The 13,744-nt window shown below is 40.7% G+C and overlaps 2 protein-coding genes across 2 annotated transcripts in view; both read right to left on the bottom strand.

Moving 5' to 3' along the window:
* mtr (5-methyltetrahydrofolate-homocysteine methyltransferase) overlaps positions 1–4,588 on the bottom strand; it is a 60,870-nt gene extending 56,282 nt beyond the window's left edge. Inside the window, exon 1 of the mRNA XM_028475702.1 lies at positions 4,425–4,588. Within this exon, the coding sequence (XP_028331503.1) occupies positions 4,425–4,470 (46 nt within the window). The 5' untranslated portion in view covers positions 4,471–4,588. The remainder of the gene's footprint in view (positions 1–4,424) is intronic.
* Positions 4,589–6,075: 1,487 nt separating this feature from the next.
* Positions 6,076–13,744, bottom strand: part of bms1 (BMS1 ribosome biogenesis factor) — a 33,286-nt gene continuing 25,617 nt past the window's right edge. The window contains 1 exon segment of the mRNA XM_028477038.1: positions 6,076–6,637. Within this exon segment, the coding sequence (XP_028332839.1) occupies positions 6,410–6,637 (228 nt within the window). The 3' untranslated portion in view covers positions 6,076–6,409.

The raw sequence follows: 13,744 nt of genomic DNA, 5'->3' as shown, positions 1-13,744 counted from the left end.
ATTTTAGCCTTCAAAATCAAATCAAAATGTGCAACATTTAGTGTTACAAACCTCTGCCTTCAAACCAGCATCAGTTTGATTGACTGTCTTCACTGTGTTCCATGTTATATTTAATTTCATGGAAATTCTTTTGTACCCTTCACTTGACTGATATCTTTGAACAATGAGATTCCTCTGATGCTTTGGAAGCTCTCTGCGGATCATGGCTTGTGCTGGAAGATGTGGCTACAGAAAATGTCAGGAAAAGCTTCTAGAACATCTGAACTTTATCTGGGGTTAATCAGAGGCTCTTTAAATGGTGACAGGTGTGTGATGACGCCAATTTAACATGAGTTTGAATGTAATTGATTAAATCCGAACACAGCCTCGTCCCCAGTTATAAGAGGGTGTCCACACTTTTGCAACCTCATTCTGTCAGTTTTATATTTTTACTTCACCTCCCTGAAAGGTTTCAGTTTGTTTTTCAATTGCATTCTACAGGTTATAGGTCACATTAAAAGTGGAAAAAGTTATGAAATTATTTATCTTGGTGTCATTTTTTTTCATCACAAAACCTGACATTTGAACAGGGGTGTGTAGACTTTTTATATGCACTGTATGTATTAGGGGTGTGACGATATCTCGATATATCACAATATTTTTTCGCACGATCGATTATCAATATGCTCACGCTAAGTATCGATTTTTACTTTTTTTTTTTCTTCAAAACCTTTTCTGCTTTTTCACTAAAATGTGCAGGTACATCTTCACAGAAATGTTGTCACTGTTTGTTGAAGAAACCGATATATTGTTTACTGGAATATTACACTATAATGATGTCACTGGTAAGAAAGACCCTATTTTGTTTACAGAAAGCACTATTAGAGATAATTTACATTGGTATGTTGACACTTATGTACAGAAATGTTTCACTAAAATAGTGTCACTGTTCATAGGACACTTTTTCAATTTATTGTCTTTCATAAATATAAAATAAAAATTTTATTTTTTCACTTAATCTTTTTTTTTCTTGTGTCATAGATTATCATAGATTGATTTCTGACCAATATACCGACAATCGCTGGATAGTCATATCGTGAGATAATCGTTACCGTGAGTTTTGTATCGCGTATCGTATCATGAACTACCCAGAGGTTCCCACTCCTAGTATGTATATATATACATATATGAGATAGAACTCATTCATCACAGAATGGTTCAAAAATGAACAACATGTTACAACTATGAATAACGATCGGTTTCAATGTAAATAAATATATACCTCACTACTACGACTGGTGCCTTGCGGCCTGTCAGCCTACCCTTCCTTCCTTTCTCACCTAAACCACCTGATTCTGAACAGTAATCAGGTGGAGGGAGGAGGTGGTGTATAAAAGGGCCATTAGAAAACACCTCCTTCTGCTCCTTACTCCATCTTAGTAAGTTTGATATTTTAGTTTGGGCTGGAGATTACTGTGACCTAAATGGCCAATGAGTGGCGTTTGCGTACGGATAGAATGCTATACTAGGCTCATTCGAGATGAGCCAGACAAACACAGTTTTGACAGCCGACTGCAGACGCACGGTGCATGCTGGTTAGATTTCTGACCAACTTGCTCCAGACTTGCTCTGATGTCACGGGCACATGGGGCACGGAAAGCTCGTGAGACCCCAACGAGACTTGCCATCTGGGTCAGCCGCTGCAGTACCCCAATAGCAACTGCAGAGACTACATGGCCCCGTGCATGATGGGAAAACGCCCACCTGTCAGCAGAGAACTGGCAGATGATTGGATCAGAGTTCAGTGACAAAAAAATATCACACACCTAATCCTGAGTTTAGAACTATCAAGTCATCATAATTTATGGTACCCACAACAAAAAAGGAAAAATAAACAGAAGTGAACTTGGATAAATAACCCTGCAGCAAGTGAAATACACAAAAGAAATTAGAAAAATAAAATATCAATCATTATTATTACACTGTGTGGCTGGTGAGAAACGTTTGGTTTCAGCTTGAGAATTTGTAAAAGAACCATTCTATCTATCTATCTATCATATACGATTATGATTATAATCATTATTATAGTAATACAATGTTCCTCAAAGTAGTGCCATGATTTTGTATAATTCCCAAATACCACAGTCTGGTGTGATGCAATGTTCAACATTTGTGATCTCCCTGACAAGTTTTCACTTGCATTTCAGGATGTAACGTTGGATTTATAATAAAGCCTCACGCAAACACGACTTCAGCCATCGTGTTGTTGACAGAGTTGTCTGACTTGGCAGCAGATTTGTAGCCCCGCCCCTGCTGCACCCGTCTACTCCCATCGATCATCCAGGCGAGCCGCAGCCGCATCTTGAACGAGCCTATAAATACGTGTGTTACGTAGTGATAGCCACTGCCTTTATTTTACACACAGGCATCTGTATAAAATAAAAGGTTTGTCAAAATAAGATAACTATCAGGCTCCAACTATAGCTACATTTATGAACTCTAAAACTCCTAGAAAATAACCTCCATTCGATGCTGTTTTGGTGTCATACATTACGTTTAATCTGATTGGTCGGCTATGATGTGATGCATTTGATTGTTGTCTGGTGATTTTATTTTTTAATAGTTTCACAATATTTGTTTATCATTTGAAAATGGAAAATAATAATTTACTCAGTAATTGTTGGGTGTAGAAATGTAACAAATTACTTAACTTCTTAAGTACAAAATTACTGATTAAGAAATATACTCAAAAAAGTGCAAGTACGCATAAAAGCAACTTAATTACAGTAATGTGAATTGTAATCTATTACTGTCACCTCTGATATTAATACAGGTTGTCAAGTTAAATGCATGTTATATGATCATTATGAACTGATGATACATTAGAGATGGGGTGAGGGATCCAAACTCACTCAGAGCATACTTGTCAAGTATCCCGTTTTGGCCGGGAAACTCCCGTATTTTACCCCTCTTTCCCGCCATCGTCCCGTATTATTATTTTCCCGTAAATATCCTGTATTTTAATGTAATAATAATTCAAAGATGCCTTACTAAACTGAACGCCGTCACTAGCCTCGCGAGAACTGCCACCTGAAATGGACTGAGTGACAGTTCTCGTGATATTAGTGCTGACAGCGGCAACAAACCCAAAAACAACTCAGAACAGAGATGATGAATGAAGACGTTCCAGCGAGAAAAAAAAACTAAGAACTGGTGTAAATACGTTGTAAAATGTGACAGAGTTTATCTTCATAAAGAGCAGCAGGATGTGACACAGTTACACGTTCTGTTAGATTAATAACTGAGATTTTAACGTCTACCACAGTGGAAAGAACCACGCAAGTCACCATAAAAATCAGCCAATCACAAGCCCCACAAATACACACTGTTTTAAAAAGAGTTAAAGAATATAAAGTCTGTAAAAAATGTGTCTAATAAGTCATAAGTGAATACCAGAGAACCACATGAGTGAGCATGAGAAATTATCAGAAAATATATAATATTTAATATAATTTAATATATAATATAATATATAATGTTAATCTTTAACTTAAAGACAATGTGAAATTAACAGTAAATATGCAATGTGTTGAATTATATATAAACTGTAAGTATATTCAATAAACACATGCTTCATATACACATTTATGTTTTTATTTAGGCTGTTTTATTATTTAGGAATTAGGGCTGGGCGATATATCAAGATTCAAGATGTATCGAGTTTTCTATTTTGGCGAAATAGAAAACTATAATATTTCATATATCATATGAAACAAAATACTAGTTTTAGGAGTCGCTGCTTTTACTTCTCAGAACAACATGTAAAGCTCAGTTAGATGGATTAAAGAGTGACACATATTGTGCAGCTGTTTGTTAATAAATGTCCCTGTGTGGCATTTTGTATCAGCAAATTTAACCCAGAATAGTTTTTTCTGGTCAGACTTTATTTAGTAAAATTATCGAGGTTTATATCAAATATCACCATTTTGAGAAAATATATTGAGATATGAGTTTTGGTCCATATTGCCCAGCCCTAGTTAGGAATGTTCATAGCATTTCAATGTTAATAAAGATCGACCTACCAGATTCTAATCACATAATTGTATTTAGTAAGTGGTTGATAAGTAGGTATTTTAGATTTATTGTACACTTATCTTAAAATATAAGGGATACTGGAGCTTGGTTGGGCGCGTGGGACGGCTTGTAGTGGGCGCCAGGAAATTTCCCTTATTTTCAAATCCAAAACTTGACAAGTATGATCAGAGCCCCAGTTTGTTCAGAGCGGTGTTAGTGAACTGTTTACGTTATAACATGTTATGTTTGCATTTACACGCTTTTATTACTTTCATTTCGACCCGTGAAATCGCTAAACGATCCAACAAACTGTGCGACTCCACTTTGCCAGACTGACTTTATGAAGCTCACGGTGTGTGTGGCGTGTTTACCGGCCTGTGCGGGGGGGCTCCCGGTCGACACGTTGGTCGGAGCCATCCCGGTACGAAGCACCGCGGTCCACCTCCGTGATACGGTAAGAAACCTGGAGAACACGTTTTCTCCAGTGTCCCCAGTCTGCTGTCTGCGTCCACACACTGACTGAATACTTCCGCTCCTGAACCTTCAAAGTAAAGGTCACGCAACATTTCACAGATCATCAGACTAGTAGTCTCAGGGTTGGGGTAATCGCGTTATTGATAATGAATTACAATTAAGGCAACAAAAAAAAAAAAAGAAAAAAAAAGCCAAACATAGTTTTAATTTTAATTGAAAAAATGCCGGTAACTGTAATCATAACTTAGTTGTAATTGAACATGGATAATTGAAGACGTAATTGTAATTGAAAAGTCTAATTGACCCCAACCCTGTTTAATTTAACTAAAGTATAAGAAAATTTGATTCCAATATCTTCTTTATTATGATGTAATTAATCACAATTTACATATTTATGTCCTATTATTTAAAGATTTATACAATAGTCTGAATCAGAGTGATTCTCAACCAGTGGTTTGCGTACCCCTATGGGTACAGGAGCACATTGCAGTGAGTACTCAAACATGTATCAATTTATTTGAAAATAAAAAGAGAACATTAATAGTTCTTTTATAAGCTTTTTTTTCCCCCTGGACAAATTTACCACAAACTACCAATAATGTTGCTCATTAAAAAAGTCCTTTGTTGTAATGTATTCAATGTTTAATGTATGTTGTAGATGCCACACTTGTGACAATATCAGACAATACAATAGCTATATTTTACAAAGGAGACCTTCTTCACTTACTTATGCAGTAAGTCATGAAACTTTGTTTAGTTTTACTTATTTTGAGTTTAAGGAATTTTTTTGATGAAAACCCCATCGTGATACCGCTCCTACCCTTGACTATACATTTTGTGACATTTCAAAATTGTGATGTTCCCACATAATACATCATCTCACCTTCACTACCTTTGAAGCTGAATGGATTTTCTTCTTTGTAGGACACATACCTGTATACAGTATATACAACTGCCCCGTATATTGGTAACTTCAAAAGAAAGATTGTGTTTTCTGGTTCCCTTGAAATTTGATCATTAGTCACAGTCAGAATAAAAAATCTAAAGCTACATTTAAAAAGAGGACTCTAATTTGATCCAAAATTTTCAAGTTTTCTTTTACTTTTTAAATGACTGGACATAATGTGACAGGTACATATTCAAGATGTTCTCCTTTCAATCACTTTACATTGTTTAAAGGCAGCATAAGAGTGTCATGGAAAGTAAAAACAGTTACAGAAGTCTTTCATAGTGCACCAAAAAAAAAAAAAGAAAAAGTTCCAGAGCAGCTCAAACTAAAACTATACAACTACACAAAACCTTTACTGGAAGCCAGTGAAGAAAAGCTAAAGCTGGAGAAACATATGCTCTATACTGCTCACTGCTGTTAATACTCCTGCTGTAGGATTTTAAAATGAATAAATGACTTCTTTTAATCAGTTACTGAGATGTTTTAACATTAAAAATACATGACCTTGTCTCACAATAACATGGATTTTCTTTTTTTCAGCATCACACTGACAACCGCATTTTTATTTAAGGCCATGAAAACTATGAGGCATTGGCATCCAATGTTAAGACATATTTACTGTCATTTATTTGGATTACTCAAACAACCAAAGCAAACTAATAACTTAAGTGGACATTTATAACAATCGGCAGTGAACTCATCACGAGTCCAACCAATGTGTTTTTATGCTGCTATTATTTAGGTTGCTCACGAACACACCCACACCTATTCGTCATCATGATGACATCATAGTTACATCAGTTATGAACAAGGTAAACTCTGGTTAAATATGCAGATTTGAAGTAAAAATGGTTTGGTTTATTTTGTAGTTTAATACAACATTTGAACATCACAGTTATTGAAAAGCACTCTATAGCCAATCAGACGGAACCATCAGTCATCCTGAGGTGCGCCCTTTAAACTGGACCTTTGCTTCTTCTGGTCCATCTGACCCATAACGCGGTACAGTTTTTTTCGAGCTTCTTTCTGCCTCTTCAGCTTCGCGTCCTCTTGCTTTCCCTTTTCTTTAAGGAACTCCTTATGTTTGGAGTGCTGCACCATGTGAGTCTTCTTCCTGTTGTAGTTGTGGACGGTGCTCAGAGCTTGCAGAAGTGCTGCCACCTATAGGATAAGATCAGATATGTGAAAAGCTTAATTTTTACAGCATGGAAGTCATTGACATTGTTAAAACTAAATTGTTGAGTAGAATCTTATCCTTGTGCTTTTTAATTAAGAATGTAAGTTTTGCCACAGGTCAGATAGTGGTAGTGTTGTGTTCAAGACCACACTATCCGAGACCAAGACAAGACCAAGACTTTCGGGAGCCGAGACCGAGTCAAGACCAAGACCGAGACAAGCCGAGACCAAGACCAAGACCATAAACATTTTTTTTTCAATTTAAAAAAATATATAAATAAATAAAATTATGGCAAGGTTCAACAGTTAAATAACATTCTCTCTTTAATTTTAGTTTATTTTAAATACATTTGACGGACAAAAAAGGTGCCTGCAAAAAATTAACTAAAATATTAAAACTACTACTGCTACTGATAAATTCACAATTATTCTACATATTTGAAAACAAGATTTTTATGTCAGCTGAATGTACAGCAAGTGTTTAAAAGCAATTCTGCCAAGAAATAATGATTCTTGATTCTGATTCTTTGAGTTGTGCAGGTCAACAGGTCACAGATTTCACAAGATAATTTTTTTGTTTGAAAAAGCCTTTACACAGGCCATTTTTATTAATTCACATAGTTTATATAGTTTAATTTGGGTGCTGTAATATAACTAGGATATTTAATTAACAAAGGTTTCCAACTGTAACTGTAAAAGTGAAACTTTCTGAAATAAAACTACAAACAAGTTGTCAGCAGTCTAAAAAACATAGAGCTACAGGTAGATGTGAAACTCAAACCCTGGAATAGTTCTTGTTGAGAATTATTATTATTCTGGATACAGTGGAAACAGAAACTATAAAAAATAATTATATTGTGAACCTGTTTATATTGTGGGGAACATATTATATACATACATGTAATTAGAGTCTAAAGACACAAAAAAAAAACACCACTTTAAAAAGAAAATAGACTAATATAAGACCTCTTTACAGTTATTTGAGTCATTCTGGGCTAGTGCAACTCTGCGGCGATGACGTGCTGGTGACGACATAAACCAAGATGGCGGCGGCCCGGACTACAGCCGACATTATGTAATAAAGCCTTAAAAGACATGGATATAATGAAAAGAGTGGATGGACAGAGGCATAAATATGCGGATTTTCACACGGACACACACGGACTTATTAAACACACACGGACCTCAGTACACACGGTAAACGGAACAGGCTTCACCGCTCGGCTGGCACTAGGACCCAGAAGCAGAGTAAGTGCGTCCCCTATCCAGCCTTCACAGGCTGTAATATCATCAGTTTATCATTTTACCAGTTATTAGAGCTACTGTCTTTACCAGGGAGATAATATTTATTCATGGTGATTGTTTTCTGGAGTTTTACTGGGATTTTTACCGGTGATTAGTTCATATCTCCCTTGCGCTCTGCGGTCCAAACTGACACCGTAGCCACACACGTATGAGTGTGTCACACACGTCACTCAGTCACATTAAGGAAGGTTGTGGTCATTATACGGGGTGGATTAAATAATGAATAAAGGATTGTTTTATCCTGTTCTTCTCCGTGTTATTATCACAATATAAAAAAGTTTAAAAATAGCAGGAATTAGTTCTGGTCTCGAACGGTCTTGACGGAAAATCCCGAGTCCGAGACAAGGCCGAGTCAAAATGCTTCAGAATCCGAGACAAGACCAAGACCTTTAAAATTTGGTCTCGAGACCAAGACCGGTCTTGACTACCACAACACTAGATAGTGGAGTCCAGAGCTCGCAGTAAACATGGTGATGCTGCGTTTAGTTGTTATGCTGCAAAGAAGTGAAACAAACTGCCAGCTGACCTGAAGTTTGCATCACATGTGAACAATTTTAAATCAAAGTTAAAGGCACTCGTTTTCTCTCCAGCGTATGATTGAGAGGGAGATTTTTATTCATGTTATGGTTGGTTTAAAATTTTCTGCTGATTTTAAATGTTCTATTTCACCCTTCCTGACCGCCAGAGGCAGTGCTTCAAGCACTGAATGATACCGTCTCATGAAGACGCAGGTTGAGTGTAATACCAACAAAGTCACGTGTGACCCAGAGGACCCGGTAGTCAATAGTAGTCGAGGTTCTGTCTCTTGAATCTTCTCGCGTATGTAGGTTGTGTTTTGACAGTGCCCGTGGCTTCACTGAAAAGGAAGCCCATGGTTTATCTTGTAGCCGCTCCGTGACATATTACGGTAGGAGTAGCTGAGTACCCGCCCTCCAGGAGCTGCAGCAGCTGTCCCGATAAGCTGTAACTCACTCCTTTCTGAGACGATTAAGGACGCACCGATAAATTGTGAGTACAGCTTGTTTTGTTTCCCGTTTTCACATCTCCCCGGGGGGCGCGTGCGTCGCTTCCATGTGGAGGTTGTTTGGTACACACCTTGCAGAGGTGAAGGCAACGTGTTAGCTTCCCTCTTCCTCTGCGGGTGCTTCATTAGTTACTCTGTTTACAGCATTGCTTTGTTTGTTACCGTTTAAACCAATACTTTCATAAGCCTTTATAGGTGAAGGGAGTGTGTGTTCCGCTCCGCTTTCCCATTATTGGCATGGTTTAATTTACTTTAATTAAACTAAGTCTTTTTCGGTGAAGGTAGTATTTGTTTGCTACCCTCTCCTGATATTGGACACAGTTGGTCTAAGTCTTATAGTGAAGGTAGTGAGTCTTTGCTCCCTCTCCCACTATTGGCGCAGTTTAATTAATTAATTACATTATAAGCCTTTATAGGTGAAGGTAGTGTCTCTGCTCCGCTCTCCCAGTACTGGCAAAGTTTTAATCTAAGAATTTATAGGTGAAGGAAGTGTGTTTCACTCCCTTCTCCTGGTATTTGCGCAGTTAGCTTGACTAAATTCAGTTATAAGCCTGTTTAGGTGAGGTCCTGAGGCTTTGGGGGCCAGCTGTCGGCTGCTTCTCCCAGCAGCAGCTCAGTTACTGGGCTGTTTCCACCATGGACCCTTGTGTGATTGCAACCTTGACCCAGGGTAACAGACTGCAGTTTCAACGCCGGCCCCCAGTCTATTGCCAGGTCAGGCAGACCATCATGAAAGACCCGGCAAAAGCCCTTGCCCTAAATGAGGGGCTGTTTGCTCTCCTCGAGAAGGGTGCCATCGAGCGGAGAGATCCCCAGGTTCAGCCCGGCGGATTCTATTTCACATATTTCCTTGTCCCAAAAAGGGACGGTGGACTTCAGGGGTCCCAACCATTACCTGAAAGTCATTACATTTCACATGCTAACCATTATAGCGGTCCTACGTGTTTTGACCAGGGGAGAGTGGTTCACATCGATCAACCTCAGGGATGCCAACTTTCACATCCCCATCATACCCCGCCACAGGAAATTCCTGCGCTTTGCTTTCCAGGGACAACAATTTCAAGTCAGGGTACTTCTTTTCGCCCTGTCTCTTTCACCCCGGGTATTCACAAGGTGTATGGCAGCAGCTCTCTCAGCACGAGCATGTAGGTAATCCCTTACCTGGACGACTGGCTGGTGTGTGCACCTTTCCCAGGCACAGGTAACTCGGGACACGTCAGTCCTTCTCGGCCATGTTGCTCAGCTGGGCCTCAGGGTGAACTTAGTAAAAAGTGTCATGGTTGCCTCCCAGACTATAACATTCCTTAGAGTGGATCTGGACACTATAGTCATGAAGGCGTGTCCATCAAGATGGTGGGTAGACGACATCCTGAGTCTTCTCCCTCAATTTCCGAGAGCGGTCATGGCTACCTTATATCCGTTTTATGTGCCGCTTGGGAATACTGGGCCCACTCCAGCGCTGGCTAATTGGCTTGTGCCTGGACACCAGGCTGCACAGTCACAGGCACAGAAAAAAAGAGTATCCCTACAGTGCATCCAGGCCCTATCGGAATGGACTCATCAGTCCTTCATGCTCCAGGGCATAACCATGTCCCGGACCGCAGGGAGATTATTACAACAGATGCCTCCCTAGCAGGGTGGGGAACGGTCTAGTAGAACCGCATAGCCCAGGGACATTGGTCGGCCCAGGAGCTCCCAGCACACATCAACGTGCTAGAGTTGAGCCATGCATGCCGTGCTGAGGCATTTTTTTCCCTTACCTCAGGGGTAGGCACGCACTGATTCAGGCAGACAATACTGCTGCTGTCTCCCATGTCAACCACCAAGGGGGCACAAAGTCACCACAATTGCTGCAAGTAATCCAAGATCTCCTGACTTGGGCTGTGTCCCGCCTGGCCAGTGTGAAAGCGATGTACTTGCCAGGTCGGATAAATCAGGTTGCGGACTTCCTATCCCGCAGCAGCCCTCATTTGGGGGAATGGAGGCTTCACCCAGAGGAGGTACTCCATATCTGGGGCCGGTATGGCAGGGTGGGGGTAGATCTCTTTGCCTCAGATTAGACAACACATTGCCCCCTGTGGTTCTCCTGGACCAAGGACACCAGTCCACTGGGGCAGGATGCCCTGGCACACGATTGGCCAGAAGGGCTTCTGTATGCTTTCCCTCCCTACCGCTAATCCCAGCGGTGCTCCAGAGGGCTCTCCAGCAGGTTTCCCCTGCCATGCCAGCTTTGTTGTGCTCCACCCAGGAGTCTACCAAACAGGCCAGACCTCCTGTCCTAACTGGAAGGTCGGATTTGGTATCCTAATCCTAAAGTGAGTGCTCAGATGCTGTCCTCCATACACTCCTTAATGCCAGGGCTCCTTCTACGAGGATACAATATGAGAATAGGTGGCGGCTGTTCTCAGCCTGGTGTTTAAATATTGGGGAGAACCCTACACACTGCTCTGTTCCAGTAATCCTGGGTTTTCTCCAGTCACTCTTGGAGAAGGGGCATTCTCCTTCCACACTGAAAGTGTATGTAGCAGCAATATCCTCCCAACACATGCGGGTGGAAGGTGCTACCGTGGGAGCTCATAAACTGGTGTCACACTTAAAGGCTTAGGACGCCAATAGCCCCAAAGGCTCCATCATAGGATCTGCCCTCAGTCCTGGAGGGATTGTGCTCTCCCCCCTTTGAGCCCTTGCCGCAGGTGGGGTTGGCATGGGTGTCAGAAGGCATCTTTCCTGCTGGCAATCAGCTCTACTAAGCATGTGAGTGAGCTCCATGCATTATCAGTCAGTGAGTCATGCTTGAGGTGGAACCCAGATGGGTCTGGGGTTACTCTGTGGCCTAATACAGCCTTTTTGCCCAAAGTTCTATCAGGATCCCATAGTAACCAGCCTATTCAACTGGCACGATTTACACCCTCAGTTGAAGTAGAAAGTGAGAAATCTGAGCTAATGTGTCCTGTCCGAGCACTGAGTGCCTATATGGCAGCTACAGCTAACTTTCGCTGTTCAGATCAACTGTTTGTGTGTCACAGCGGTCCCCGAAAGGGGCGTGCCTTATCCAAACAAAGGCTTTCCCACTCGGTTGTTGATGCCATCACCGATGCATATTGTGCAAAGGGTGATTCTCCGCCCCAAGGAGTAAGGAGCCATTCCACTCGGAGCATAACTGGCCTAGGGAGGCAATTTGTGCGACGGCATCATGGACATCGCCAAACACCTTTACAAGTTTTTATAGGGTGAACGTTGCTCTCCCACATCCCCTGGGCATGGTTTTCTCACATTCATCTACACAATAGGTAGGTGGTTGATGATGGTCCCTCATGACTTTGTTGGTAGGGGTCATCCAGTGCTTGAAGCACCGCCTCTGGCGGTCAGGAAGGGTGAAATAGAACGAGAGTTACAAATGTAAGTGCAGTTCTATGAACCCTGGATGGCTGCCAGAGCAGTCAGTCATTCGGAATCCTCAGTTCGCGAGTAGATTCTGAAGAGTCAGAACCTCGGACAGAACCGGAAGTTATAGACTACAGGTCCTCGGGATCACACGTGATTTTGTTGGTATTACACTCGACCTGCGTCACGAGACGGTATCATTCAGTGCTTGAATCACCACCTCTGGCTTTCAGCTTCTATCCTGCGTTTTACATTTAGAGGTGTTATTTGACTTAGAACATACCACATGTAGTAATAGACCACAACATTTTTAGGTAAAAGAACAAATAATACCTTTGCTTGTTATAACTACTTTAGACCTGTGACCCATTGACATCACTAAACTGTTGCTATTCCAGGCATTTACAGCAGCTTATTCAGTTCAGGGGGTTTCTCTCTGAAAGTCTCCTCTTCAGGAGGTGAAATCCATCATCTATTGAGTTAAGGTCAGCTTAAAACCTTCCACTTTTCCTCTGATGAAGTCCTTTGTTTTGTTGGCAGTGCTTTAGGTTTAGCTTCCTCTTGATTAGTTTAGATGCAGTTATCTGTAAATTGGCAGACAATATGTAGCTGTGTACTTCTGAAGAACGGAGCACTTCCTTGGCCTTTCTATCATTTTGGTACAGATTGTTCTCATCAGTCCATAAGATTGGGTTTCAGAACTTTTGCGGCTCATCTCTGTACTTTTTCTTTTTCGCAAACCCTAATCTAACCTTCTGAATCTTACTGCTGATGAGTTGTTGGCATCTTATGTTACAGTCTTTATTAGGCTTTACACAATCAGGATTTTTGGGCCGATCACCGATCAGTGAGTTAAAAAAAAAAGAAAACAAAATCAGCGATCATATGAATTCAGGCTGTTTTTTTTAGGTACCGACCAAATTCCTTTGGTACTACCTGATACAGATTCATGGAAAATTAAATGGTACTATGATTCAGGACCTAAATGCAGCTTTGTGACTGTGAGGGAGTGGAAGAGTTTAAGAATTTCAATGCAGGACCTGAACATAACATTTGTTGTTAAAGTGTGTGGTTGTGTGGCCCTTTAACTGCGAGTGATTGTAATGGTCACTCGATCAGTGTGTGGAGTGAGTAACCGTGCGTGTCTGGAGCAGATAGATAATAAGCTTTCTGCCGTTTTTGTGTGATTGGCAAAATAACCGTTGCAACAGTTGAATTAAATTGAAATCCCATGTCATACTTAATGACTGCTGTGAAGCCAGGAAGTTAACCCCGAAGCTGAGGATAGCCATGGAGGCAGACCACATTGGAACTAAATGAAGCCTCCATCAGCATTAGCATTAGGAGCGAATACAATATTTACTGACTGTGGCATCGCA

The sequence above is a fragment of the Gouania willdenowi genome, chromosome 19 (assembly GCF_900634775.1).
Source record: "Gouania willdenowi chromosome 19, fGouWil2.1, whole genome shotgun sequence".
Lineage (NCBI taxonomy): Eukaryota > Metazoa > Chordata > Actinopteri > Blenniiformes > Gobiesocidae > Gouania > Gouania willdenowi.
Note: the sequence above shows the minus strand (reverse complement) of the source record. Positions and strands in the feature narration are given on the sequence as shown.